Source organism: Herpailurus yagouaroundi, unplaced genomic scaffold (assembly GCF_014898765.1).
Source record: "Herpailurus yagouaroundi ecotype Mexico unplaced genomic scaffold, PumYag 186, whole genome shotgun sequence".
Classification (NCBI taxonomy): domain Eukaryota; kingdom Metazoa; phylum Chordata; class Mammalia; order Carnivora; family Felidae; genus Herpailurus; species Herpailurus yagouaroundi.
Genome location: NW_024412417.1, coordinates 8,437,684 through 8,451,241, shown reverse-complemented (window position 1 = coordinate 8,451,241; position 13,558 = coordinate 8,437,684). Strand labels below are relative to the sequence as shown.

At 45.5% G+C, this 13,558-nt stretch overlaps 1 protein-coding gene across 1 annotated transcript in view; it reads right to left on the bottom strand.

Moving 5' to 3' along the window:
• Positions 1–13,558, bottom strand: part of PTDSS1 (phosphatidylserine synthase 1) — a 65,837-nt gene that overhangs the window by 11,651 nt on the left and 40,628 nt on the right. Inside the window, exons 9-10 of the mRNA XM_040494868.1 lie at positions 12,577–12,642; positions 4,122–4,221 (exon numbers count right to left, since the gene is read on the bottom strand). Of these exons, the coding sequence (XP_040350802.1) occupies positions 4,122–4,221; positions 12,577–12,642 (166 nt within the window). The remainder of the gene's footprint in view (positions 1–4,121; positions 4,222–12,576; positions 12,643–13,558) is intronic.

The window sequence follows — 13,558 nt, the reverse complement described above, 5'->3', positions numbered from 1 at the left end:
CCAGTTTGGGGTGGCCCAAGAAGAAAGTACAAGAGGGCGGGTATGATGAATGCTCCAGATAATGACCGTCCTAAACACACAAGCAACATATTTCAGCTGGCAGGATGTGTGGTAGGGATCCTTCTTCCTTCTTGATGTTTCTTTCTACACAGACAGAGTTTTGCTGGTATAATACCCCTGCTCCTTTCCACCCCAGGGAGAACGAGTTCTCTCTTAACCAACTGGTCAATCTGAGATAAGGAAGCTGGACATTTCCTGTCTTCCTTGGGTGCAAGGCCACTTACACAACACAGTGAGGCCTGCTTCCTGGGGTGGGAGAGTGTCTCATTCGAGGATTCACTGTTCACAAACCCCTTGTTGCCATGCATCTAAAGCTGAGATTGAAAAATGTGTATCGTCAGTGATAAAGATGCTATTCTGATCTCTACATCCTTCTTTCACCCTGTCTTTTAACTATTCTGAACTGAAAAGTGTTGTATTATTGACTCCTCTACACCCCCGACGGCAGGGAATGGTTCTGAGCAGGGAAAGAGATTCAGATATGAGTTCTAGAAGACAGCCTGGCAGCAGCGTAGAGAGTGGGTCTGAAGAGCAGAATGGGGAGGAACACGTATGTCCAGACAGTGGGAATGGAGAGGAGGGGACGGAGATGGGCTACATAGCTGGTTGGGATGGACAGAACCTGGCGACCTGCTGATTTCAAGAGTGACAGAGGAGAGGAAGCAGCCTGTAAGGTTTTCAGCTGGGAGAGCATCCGTGGCAACCCTTCAAAATCATGCTCACATGTTACATCCAGGGAGCCCTCAGCAGCTCCCCGGCTCGTCTGGTGCTCTCTAGTGCCCGTTTAGCACTACGTTCACACCCTTCACAATGGTTATCACACATGAACATGATGAGATTGCGTGGACAATTCCCGTCTGGACTTGGACAGCCTTGGAAGGGGACACCTTTTGCAGGGGGGTGGGTGGGGGAACACAAACTCTCTTGTCAGACCATCTGGATGTAGGCCCTGGCTCTGCCACCTACTACCTGTGTGACCTTGAAGCCAGTTAGTGAACCTCTCTTTGCCTTTATTTCATCTATAAAAGAGGGCTAATAAAGTATCTCCCCTCAAAGCAACAATCAAACACGTAATTCATGAGAATTGCTTAGAAGAGAGCCTGGCATGTAGTGACCATTAATAAATCTTATCTTGACCATCATCTATCTTCGTGGGACCAGCATTGGGTGCAGTTTTGATGAACACTCAGTAAACGTTCTGTGAACAAATGACAGACTTACAGGGACCATGCCAGGGGAAGGAGAGACCAATAAGGAGACAAGAAGTGATTCGTGTCCTCAATGAAGGGACAATTACACAGGCACCAAGGCAAACCAAAAGTCACCAACATAAGGGAGCATATGCTGAGTGTCAAATAAGTAAAATGGAGAAAAGTCTCGAGAACTGAGAGACTAGAAGAGCCCCTGCAGGGCAGGTGGCCAGACAGGGCTTCTTGGACATGGCCTTGAGAAGACCCTTCTGGCCACAGACACCCCAGGGTGGGGTTGTATGCGGGCGTTGTGAGAACAGCTGCTGCCCATGTCCCAGGAGTCCCACCTGCCTCAGCCTCTCTGCGGTCCCCACGGCTCCGGCACCAGGAGAGGGCCACACCCACCTCTGCCTGCCCTCCACACTCGGTCACAGAACTATTCATACACCTGAGGTGCACGTGCCAGAGAAAAGTGGGAGAGCACACAGTTAAAATCTCCGGGCACATGTAAACACACTCCCCTAACCAATTCTTACATCTAGTTTCACTGGGCTGGAAAAAAACCACTCGAACGTTAATTCTGGACGGTAGGTACAAAGGAAATCATTATTCCCTTTTGCTGTTCAAGACAAAATGGGACAGAACAGGCTCAAGGTTCTCTGGTGCAGTTAGGATTTCTAACAAGTAACCCTAAAAATAGACGCCGTGAAAGGCAATAAAAAACACCTTAAAAACACAAAGTCTTGCCAAAAAAAAAAAGTAGACCTGAATCCGATTAAGCCTCTAGATTCAGCTACTAATTTGCAGAAAATACAAAGGACAAAGAAATCTGTTAAATTACAGTACACTACAAAAGCAGTAAAATCCAGACTGTGGGAAAATCTATGGGACAAAGAGCTGGATCCTTCAACAAATAAATCGTGAAGGAGAGAGAGCCAGAGACAGAGGGAAAACTATACATTAAGAGACTTAAAGGGCACGCCAACCAATTGCAACAAGTGGATGTTGATTCAAATAGACTGTTCAAAAAATATATAATTTTTAAAAATATTAAAAGTCTGAACACTGATTAGATATTTAATAGTATTATGAAATTATTCTTTTTCAGATGTGATAACGGTATGGTGGTTGCATTAAACAAGAAAGCATTCTTACCTTCTTTTAGAGATACATCCTGAAATATTAAAGGTGGATCTGTTCCAAAATAATTCAGCATGGGGATAGAGAGTAGGGAATACAAGGAAACAAGACTGTGCACGAGGTGAGCATTGTTGAAACTGGAGGATGGAGGGGCGCCTGGGTGGCTCAGTCAGTTTAGTGTCCGACTTTGGCTCAGGTCATGATCTCGCGGTTTGTGAGTTCAAGCCCCAAGTTGGGCTCTGTGCTGACAGCTCAGAGCCTGGAGCCTGCTTTGGATTCTGTCTCTCCCCCTATCTCTGCCCCTCCCCTGCTCATGCTCTGTCTCTCAATAATAAATAAACATTAAAAAAAAAAAAAAAGAAACTGGAAGATAGATGGGTACATGAGGGGTCATCTACTCTACTTCCCCATATGTTTTAAATTTTCTATGATTACCAAGAAAACCCAAACTAATTTTCTGGACCAACCAAGTAAAAGTGAAGAATCTTAAGCTTAACATAAGACTTCTGTCCAAAATAATAAAAAAAATTAAGAAGGGCAGACACAGAATGCTTAAGGTAGGTTAAGATCTTACTTAATTTTATTTTTTTTTAAGATTATTTATTTTAGAGAGAGAAAGGGGGAGAGAGAGAGAGAGATTGAGAGAGAGAGAGAGAGAGAGAGAGAATCCCAAGCAGGTTCTGCACTCAGTGCAGAGCCTGACTCAGGGCTCTGTCTCATGAACCGCGAGATCATGACCTGAGCCGAAAACACGAGTCAGATGCCCAACCAACTGAGCCATGATTGAGCCCTACATTGGTGCACAGCCTAATTGGGATTCTCTGTCTCCCTCTCTCTCTGCCCCTCCCCTGCTCATTCTCTCTCTCTCTCTCAAAAAAAATAAATAGACATGAAAAAAATAAAGAAAGATGGGGCTCCTGGGTGGCTCAGTCAGTTAAGCGTCTGACTTCAGCTCAGGTCATGATCGCAGTCCATGAGTTCGAGCCCCATGTCGGGCTCTGTGTTGACAGCTCAGAGCCTGGAGCCTGTTTCAGATTCTGTGTCTCCCTCTCTCTCTGACCTTCCCCCGTTCATGCTCTGTCTCTCTCTGTCTCAAAAATAAACAAACGTTAAAAAAAAATTTTTTTTAAGAAAGAAAGAAAGAAAGAAAGAAAGAAAGAAAGAAAGAAAGAAAGAAAGATAGATGACGGAAAAGTCCCAGGACAGTGGAGCTAGAGGCCCCCAAGGGCTCTTCCCTTCAGACAGGAAGGTCGGCTCATAGGGTTTGGCCCCTTAAGTCAGCCTGTGGGGCAGAAACTGCATGGTCTGATTACCTTCAAGAACATCTCTCAAGACCTATAAACCACAGTCCATCATTTTGTCCATAAACACTTGTACAGCAATATGTAACACTGTAACACCCTTGCTCCTTCATGGAGGCCTGCATGTAGGTGAATTCTCACAAGTGAAATTTATGCATGTATGGTGTACCTGCTGAGGGCATTTGACCAGAACTTACCAAGGTGACCTGCTTTGGATGCTGGGTGGTCCCATGTATTTAATCTTGACCTTCAGACTAGTGGCCAATTTTGGGTGATTACAAGCAGAAGGTCCGGTCTATGAATTTCTAAAAAAACTAGGTGCACAAGAATTTTTGCTGTTGTTGTTGGTTTTTTTAAAGAGACACCATGAGGAGTTTCACTAACACTTTCGGGTAAAAAAGTGATCTTTTTAAAAAAATAATAAACTTACCACACAAAGAAGCCAAAGCACAACATATAGTATTTGGGTCTTAGAGAAGAGATCTTGTCCAAATTTTATGCACACGATAGCTTCCAGGAAACCAATGACCCTAGTTAGAACAAGAGGTTAAATATTAATTCATCTTATCAGAGCATATACATTCTACATAAATATGCCTTATGCCATCATGACACACTGATAGCAGGTTCCCCACAAAATGACACTTGTTCTCTTCCATTGCAATTTCTTCAGAAATAACATATATATTTATATTTAGTACTTAGCTTCTTTTACTGTTACTCACTTCTTCCCTCCTCCCAGAACAGAACCTCCACTCATACATTTTAATAGCTGCAAGCATCCAGATGAGTGCCTATCACGTTCGAGATGAACTGTCACCACCTCTGTTGGCACCCTCTCAAGTGACAGAGAACCTACTACCTTGGCAGGTGGGCTTATTCCGCCACTCAATCTCTTTAGCTGTGGGGAAGTTCTCCTTGTCTCAGGCTGGTATCTGCCTCCGCCTGCCCGTGGGTCCTAACTCTGCCCTCCTGTCCTACAGGGTGAGTCTGAGCCTTCCAAGCCAAGTTTTTCAGTAATTTGAAGGCAGCAATCACATTCCCTCCCAGACTTCCAAGCATTTCCAGGTTCAATATTCCCCATTCTGGATGACAATAAAGTAAGCCTTTATCCTCTAAATATAAAAATGTTAAAAAACTACAACAACAACTTTGTTTTACTTTTTAATTAAAAGAGCAAAGAAAAACACCACTTTTATGTTCTGCACCTTCATTTATGAATATTAAAATCAAACCTTAAAATTAAAAACTCAGAAAACAACAGATGTTGGTGAGAACATGGAGAAAGAGGAACACTTTTGCACTGCTGGTGGGAATGCAAACTGGCACAGCTACTCTGGAGAACGGTATGGAGGTTCCTCAAAAAATTAAAAACAGGGGCGCCTGGGTGGCTCCGTCAGTTAAGTGTCCGACTTCAGCTCAGGACATGATCTCACGGTTTGTGAGTTTGAGCCCCGCGTAGGGCTCTGTGCTGACAGCTCAGAGCCTGGAGCCTGCTTCGGATTCTGTGTCTCCCTCTCTCTCTGCCCCCCACCCCCACTCATGCTCTATCTCTCTCTGTCTCTCAATAATAAATAAATGTTAAAAAAAAATTTTTTTTTTAATTAAAAACAGAGCTACCCTATGACCCAGAAATTGTACTACTAGGTATTTATCCAAAGGATACAAAAATGCTGGTTCAAAGAGGCATGTGCACCCCAATGTTTACAGCAGCACTATCAACAATAGCCAAATTATGGAAAGAGCCCAAATGTCCATGGATTGATGAATGGATAGATACGATATATATACACACAATGGAATACTACTTGGTAATCAAAAAGAATGAAATCTTGTCATTTGCAACAACACGGATGGAACTAGAATATATTATGCTAAGCAAAGTAAGTCAGTCAGAGAAAGACAAATATGATTTCACTCATGTAGAATTTAAGAAACAAAACAGGTGAACATAGGAGAAGGGGAGGAAAAATAAGATAAAAACAGAGAGGGAGGCAAACCATGAGAGACTCTTAAATACAGAGAACAAACTGAGGGCAAGTCGCTGGAGGGTAGGTGGGGGGGGTTGCTAAATGGGGGATGGACATTAAGGAGGTCACTTGTTGGGATGAGCACTGAGTGTTATATGTAAGTGATGAGTCACTAAATTCTACTCCTGAAACCATTATTACATTATATGTTAACTAACTTGGATTTAAATAAAATTTTTAAAAGGTTTAAAAAGATCAGGCCTTTATTAAGGTTCCAAGCTCGTAGTTAAGAACGGATGAGGTGAGCATGAGCTGGCCACGTGATCCCAAAGATGACCCAAGAATATTGATTTCAGACAACTCCACTTCAGGGGTTCCTTACTCCAGATGGAATCTGGTCAATCAGGGTTGGTGTAGTCGCACAGATATTCTCTCAAAAGGCAAGAAGGGGCCCAGAAGGTCCTTGGTCCCCCTACCCATGGGAAGACCCAAAGATCACTCCCAGCATCAAATGTACAGATGACTCTAAACAACTGAACACCCCAAATCTGAACCAAAGCAGAAAATCTCCTTAATTTATCTTTCGAGAGTTTGGGACTCTTTTCCCCTAGCCCCAACCAAACAATGTTTAGGAGTGGCTGGCCTGAATCTTTAAAGACCTTCCCCAACCCACGCACCGCCCCCCCCCCCAACAAAGTACATGTGTGAGAAAGCATCATTCTAGCTGCAATACACGACAGGCTTTTAAGTGTAGGGCTGAGTGTCGCTAGAATCCTCAAGTCCGGGCTGTGAGCCCACACTAGATGGCAGCACAGTGCAAAGTGGTGCCTGTGGAGGAGACTCAGAAAGAACATTTAGTTTAACTTTTGGCTGGGACTTCTTGAAGAACAGCAAATGCTCAGCCCAGAAAGTCAGTGTGCTTATCTGCTCTTAAGCCAGACTGAAATGTCAGAGTTTCCTGTGAGAATTTGGGGTATTCAACTTGATCAACTCACCTTTCAAAAACACAGTAACTAGGGCCATGATTCTCAAACTTTTATGATCTGAGACCCACAGCAAGAAACACATTTTTTGTGAGCTAGTAGACACACACACACACACACACACACACACACACACACACCTGAAACAAAAGTTTTGCAAAACAATCTGTTCCTTTACTTTGACATTTTTTTGTATTCTATTTCACGTTAAGAAAATGTTGGCAGGACCCACTCAACTGACTTCACAATGACCTGAAGTTAAAGACCACAGAGCATTTCAGTCAGCAAATTTAGGGTTAGGATTTGCTCATCTGTGCTGAGGAAATCTTACGTAAGCTGCTGTCCATGTGCGTGGACTTCTCAGTGAGAACGTGACCACTGAGCAAAGCAGGGTGGGGGGAAGTGAGGGGAAGGGGCATAGTTGAGTCACAGGGCAACGCGGGTCGTGAGGGCCACACTAGGGCTTGGCTTTTAGTCTGAGGGAGGGTTTTGAGCAAAAAGTTTTTTCACATGATTCAATTTGCATTTTAATTTGCTCATTCTGGCGGCAGGAACAGGGAGCCTTCTAATCTAGGGAGGCGACCCAGGGAGTAGCTGCAGAGTTGTGAGAAGCAGTGGGAACTGGGATACATTAAACCCAGCAATCACATGGACCCTTTCACCACCCGTCATTGCCCCTCCGCCGTTATCCCTGGCCCCTGGAGGGAATCCCAATAAATAAAGTCCTTAAGGAAGGCTAACATCACTTTTGTATAAGACCCAATGGCTGCCCCTTTAGGGTTGAGTCCAAAGGCTCAGGAGCACTGGGAGCCCATATTATTGAGCCTGTCACCTGCGAAAGCACAACCTCCTCACCAAGGGGGTGGGGGGAGCAAATTTAAATCTATCTGATCTTTACCAGACTGAACTAGGTGGCCAAACTGTGGTTTGGTGGAATTCAGTCGGGGCTGCTACTTTCTTAGATGCCTCCGCCCATCCTTATCCTTAATTAGCAAGGTGAGGCGCTCCTGCCTGGGGACGAGGCTGGTCAGCTGACTGGGACCTTTTCAGCTTCCCAGACCTGCGGAGCCTGCTCTTTCCAGACATGGTAGAAATAAAGATGACAGGAACGTGGGGTCCAGGGTAAGGAGCTCTTCAGTGAATGGGATAAGAATGTAAGCAGAGTCACTGCAGAAACTTGGGGCACAAAAGCACTAGGCTCCACATGTATAAACTGGGTGGCCGAGCCAACCCTGACAAGTGGAAAAAGTTTTCAGTTCGCCAACAAGACCTGCTTTTGGATTCTGAGGATGCCACGGCCTCCATGCACCTCGCATATACTGCATATACTGCCCCATGGCTGTGCCAGAATACACTGCTGGAAAAAAAAAATAAATAAAAATAAAAAATAAAAAAAAAAAAAAGAATACACTGCTGGGATGGCTCAGGGGGTGGGTGAGCCGCTCTGTCGGGCCAGCCAGGAGCTGACCCTCCAGCAGTGGAAATGAGACGTGCAAATCTGTGACACACCTACCGCACAGTCACACAGGCAGCCAGGAACTGCTCCTGCGGTTCAGGAGTCAGGCTCCGGTTCAGACTAGGGGAAGCAGACGCACCTTTGTAGAGACAGTCATAGATGGGCTAGGCTTTACCAGCTAGAAAAAAAAAGGTTCAACCGTGTTCCATGGAACTTTCTTTTTTTTTAAATTTTTTTTTTCAACGTTTATTTATTTTTGGGACAGAGAGAGACAGAGCATGAACGGGCGAGGGGCAGAGAGAGAGGGAGACACAGAATCGGAAACAGGCTCCAGGCTCTGAGCCATCAGCCCAGAGCCCGACGTGGGGCTCGAACTCACGGACTGTGAGATCGTGACCTGGTTGAAGTCGGACGCTTAACCGACTGCGCCACCCAGGCGCCCCTCCATGGAACTTTCTGACTTCCCAAGAACCCCAGGGGCAGGGTGGGGTGGTTGGGGACAGGGACAAAAGGGTCCTCACCTTGACAGTTCTGCTCAATTGTTTCTTTCTTCTAAAGTTTATTTATTTATTTTGAGGGGATGGAGGGGACAGAGAGTGAGAACGTGAGCAAGGGAGAGGGACAGAGAGAGGGGTGGAGAGAGAATCCCAAGCAGGCTCTGCACCATCAGTGCAGAGAGCCTGAGGTGGGACTCAAACCCACGAACCATGAGATCACGACCTGAGCCGAAATCAACAGTCAGACACTCAACTGACTAAGCCACCCAGGCTTAGTCAATTGTTTTGCTCTCTATTAGGATTTGGGGCAAGATGTCATTTGGGGAAAGGGATTCAACTGCTAAAAAAAACTTCTGTGCCTACCACCGAGGTTTGGGGCTAAGACTGGAGGGGTTTTTGAGGAAGGAAGCATGGGTGGCGGGATAAAGGAAGGACGGACTATCGATCGTGAGGAGGACAGGATGAAGGGGAAGACACGAGAAAAGGGAAACTAGAATGCTACCCCAGCAGTGTGAGCACGGAGGGCACGACACAGAGGTGGGCAGATGGGGAGAGAAGGTGAGGAGGGCAGGAGGCTGGGAACAAAGGTCAACAGCAGGAAGGTGAGGGCTGTGCTGGGAAAAGGTCAGAGTGGGATGACACCTCCCACAGAAGTCTATTCCCCTCACATGCACCCTCCTCCTGGAAGGACTCTATGCCTCACAGCTGTTGTCTATCCTTCCGGGGGTAGGGGAGCATAGGGGGAAAAGCCTGAAAGAACAAGTACCATTGCAAGAAACTGTGGAAAGGAGTGACGTGGAATGGACAGCCCGCAGAGGAAACCGAGAAGGAACAGTTTCAAGATGGCAGATGCCGCGGGGAAGACAGGGGAAATGCGGGTGGAGGAAGGGCCTGCTGACTTGGGACTGACCTTGGCGAGAACAGTGCAGCAGAGCACCGGAGACGTGAGGCTTATCATCAAAGGGGCACCAGTTGGGTTAGGACAACATGGAGCAAAGGACAGTTCTGAGAGTGAGGCGGACGTGGTCCTGGAGCCCCTGGGGAACAGTGGACTCTTACCCAACCCAGCCCCTGAAGGCTCCACCCAAGTACTTTCAGGGGAAGGAAAAGTGATTACTCACTCCTGCTATGGCCAAAGCGTGGACACCTTCCTTCAGGGCCATGCAATCAAAATCCTTTCTTTATAAATCAGGCTACTTCCCTCTTGTTCAGAAACAGTTATGATGAGGGCAGAGTGGGGAGAAAGACGAAGATAAACATGGTATAAAGTGCTCCCCTGGGGAATCTGTTCCTATCGGTCTGGGCCTAACACCCCCACAGAGCTGGAGTAGTGTAATGGGACTTTCTAAAGACAGAAGAGGCCAGCTTTTACACACTACTGCTTTCTCCTTGGTGGGGTTCCCATTCCCTAGCTGGATGGAGTCCCATCTCTCCGCTGGGCACGGCAGGTTTGGGTATAAAAAGCTTAAAAGCTCAGTTTTATGGTACAACTGTGGGAGACCACATTGTAAGTCCGTATTTAATTAATACAAACCCTTTCAGGGTATAACGTTTACAGAAAAGTGCTCTCTTCAGGAGAAAAAGATGCAATGGTGGGTCAGACACCTCAGGGGCTCCTGTTTGCCCTTTCCCTTCCCCCGCCCACCTCCGCAAAGGCAAAAATTTGACTGTGGCTATGTGGGGCGCTCCTATTCCCCCCCCCCACACCTTGCTAAATGAAGCCTGAAATTGTTCCAAAACTAGTGAAAAGGAGCTATAAAACAGCTACTAGGAGACGGGAAAAAGACAAAACGAGGGCAACAGGAACGGGGCAGAAGAGGGGAGGTGGTGGCCTCCAAGGGGCAAACCTGCAGAGAGAAGACAGCTCAGGCCCCGTGTTTCCCTGCCGCTGGCTGACGAGAGGTGGCTCTTGCGTGTGCTCACACCCCCAGGCGGATGGCTGTGTGAGGTTTACGGACAGGAATGTTCTTTCCGGCATGGCCCGCTAGTTCTCAAGGTGCGTGTCCTGATACCACCATCCTGGGAGCTCGCAATTCTCGGAGAGCATACTCAATAAGCCAAATGATGTCTCCTTTGCATTTTACTTTACTTGAGCCCTTTTCAACAACGTGTGACTTTCTGCAGCAGCGTTTTGTGCCGCTCCAGCCCCATTTATCTTTGCCATTTCTCCCACCGCTAGGGATTGTATTTTTCGGCTGCCCGATTAGAAACCAACTGTGCTGCCACACTGCCACTTTCTCTGATCAGCACCTCCTTTTCCTCAACAGGTAAAACAGAGACAAGTCATGTGGAGCATACGTGCACTCGCAGCAGAATAAGGCTTTGGCAAGGACTTCTGAGTCTGAAGAGGCAACTAAGTGTGGAAAGAAGGCACAGGCAGTGGAGGAGGGCTCAGACGCTCTGTGGACGAGGTGCGAGAACAACGCTTCCTTTCCTCCTTGGATGGGACAGTAAGGAGAGCCCGTCTACCTCCTTTTTGTGACTACAACAGTGCGGTCGCATGGCCTTTGCTCTGTATCTCAGAAATCCGGTAAACGTGTAAATTCTCTCTCCTGCTAGATTACTAAACAATGGAAAGCCAACCCACGTTATCACCCCATAAGCTACTCTGGGTATGAAAATCAGCTTACATCACAGAATGTATGAGAATTAAGGACAATGGCCCTTTGTGTTTTAGGTGGGAGGGGGAAGCCTGCCTACATCTTTAACTTGAGCAAGCCCTCAGAATCTGAAATTGGAGCTGACACACACCCACACAGGAAAATGTTTAGAAAGAGTAACATAGAAAGGTTAAGGACAGTGATCCCTGATGGGCTAACTTCTTTGGATGATCTTTAGTTTCTTCTTTTGCCACTTTTTCTAATCTAAACATATGAATTACCTTCTCACTGGGGAAAAAAAAAAAGTTACTCTGCTTAAAAATCTGCTGAAAGTAGTAACTTCTTGCCTACTATGGGTATTCATTTTTATGTTGTCACACTCAATTTAGAACCTAAATTAGGTCTTGAGTCTAAGCTACCTCAGGGACTTAACTTCACACAGATGTGCTACACAACTACAGAACCTCGGCTGCTAAATGGAATGGTAAATTGTTGGCCGAATTTAAGCAAAAGAACCACTTACCTGAGACACTGAAGATGGCCTCACATTTAACACTGCAGGGTTAGACTAGTTAGCCTATGGTCTCTTTTTTTTTTTTTTTTTTTAACGTTTATTTATTTTTGGGACAGAGAGAGACAGAGCATGAACGGGGGAGGGGCAGAGAGAGAGGGAGACACAGAATCAGAAACAGGCTCCAGGCTCTGAGCCATCAGCCCAGAGCCCGACGTGGGGCTCGAACTCACGGACCGCGAGATCGTGACCTGGCTGAAGTCGGACGCTTAACCGACTGCGCCACCCAGGCGCCCCGCCTATGGTCTCTTTCAAATCATTTAAATAATAATACTTTAAGATAGCATTTGTATCTGTAACAAGACAATAAATTGTGACTGTGTGGCTGTATGTTAGTTCTCCTTGGAACAATAAAATTATACCTTGGTAGGCAGCAAGCAGCTGTTTTGAGCAGGCTTTTTGATGTAAAAGTAACATAAAGCATCACTAAGCCTATCATGAAATGATGTCCCAAACTTGTCACCAAATTTAGAGGGAATTCGAACAATCCGTTGTCTATCTAATTTATTTCATAAAATAAGGTCTCTGAGTTCCATGCAGCAAATATCTTTTGATTTCCTTTTTTTTGTAAGAAAAGAAAAAAAAAAAAAGTCTGTATGTCCTCTTTCTATAATTTGCCAATTAACTACAATATTCTAAACTTAAATCAGAAAAGAGAATGTTAAAAATGAAAAGACATATAACAAAACAATAGCAAGCCTTCATAGGAAGATTGTACTGAAAGGCACTTAATACAGGGTCAAGAAATAACCAAGGAAATTTAGAGGCTTAAGTGGTTTTTAAGCCTCCACAATAATAGATTACTCACCCAAACACCCAGCACTGTGTTCCTACGCGTTTGCACTGTGTGTCAGTGAGGTAAGCATAGTACTGCCTGAAAGAACAAAGATGGAATTCAATGAAAGCTTCTGGAAGATCAATGGGTCAGCATAAAATTAAATCACTTTGACAGGATAAATATAAAAGATGTTCCGACTTGTTCTACATACTCCGGCTAAGTGGTCTACTTCTAGTCAAGGGAATGAGAAGCCAGTGGCTGCTGGAACATTCCTATAAAAGGTGAAGAGTTTGGGCTGGGTTGGAGTGGAGAGAGCATGGCTTAAAGAGCTGAGTATTCACAAAGGCAGTTTTGATTCAGGGACAGAATGGGTGCTTCAGTCTCTCTGCAGGGAAGTGATTCCAGAGGGTCACCTACACTGTCATGAATGGTCTCCTCTGGCACTCTCCAGGACAAAGGTTGCCGATTGTAACCGGGCAGGGCAGACACACACTTTTGGCTCTCAGAAACTGGAATGGGATCCCGCATGCAGGTCACTGTTCACTCAATACCAATGACTTTGAATGTTACTGACGAGCTCAGAAAAATGAGGCAATGACATGGAGTTGAAAAGCTTAGAGCAGCACTGTCCTACGTAAATATAATACAAGCCACAAATGCAGTTTCAAATCTTCCGGCCTCCACGTTAAAGCAAAAAGAAACAAGATAATAGATGTTTTAGTAACATGTTATTTAACCCAGTGTATTGAAAACAACACTAATGAAGTATTTTACAAGGTTTCTGCACTAAGTTTTTGCACAAAATCCGGTGTGTATTTAACATGTACAACATTTCAACACAGACTGGCCACACTTCCTGTGCTCAGCCGCCACATATGGTAGGGTGAGTGGCTGCTGTTAGGACAGTGCACGTTTAGACCCTCATGACCACCCCCAAAACCCAATTCGTCCCTTCAGAAGTAGCATCTGAAGCAGGAGCTCATCATCTTTTTGTAGGTCACAGACTTTTTTG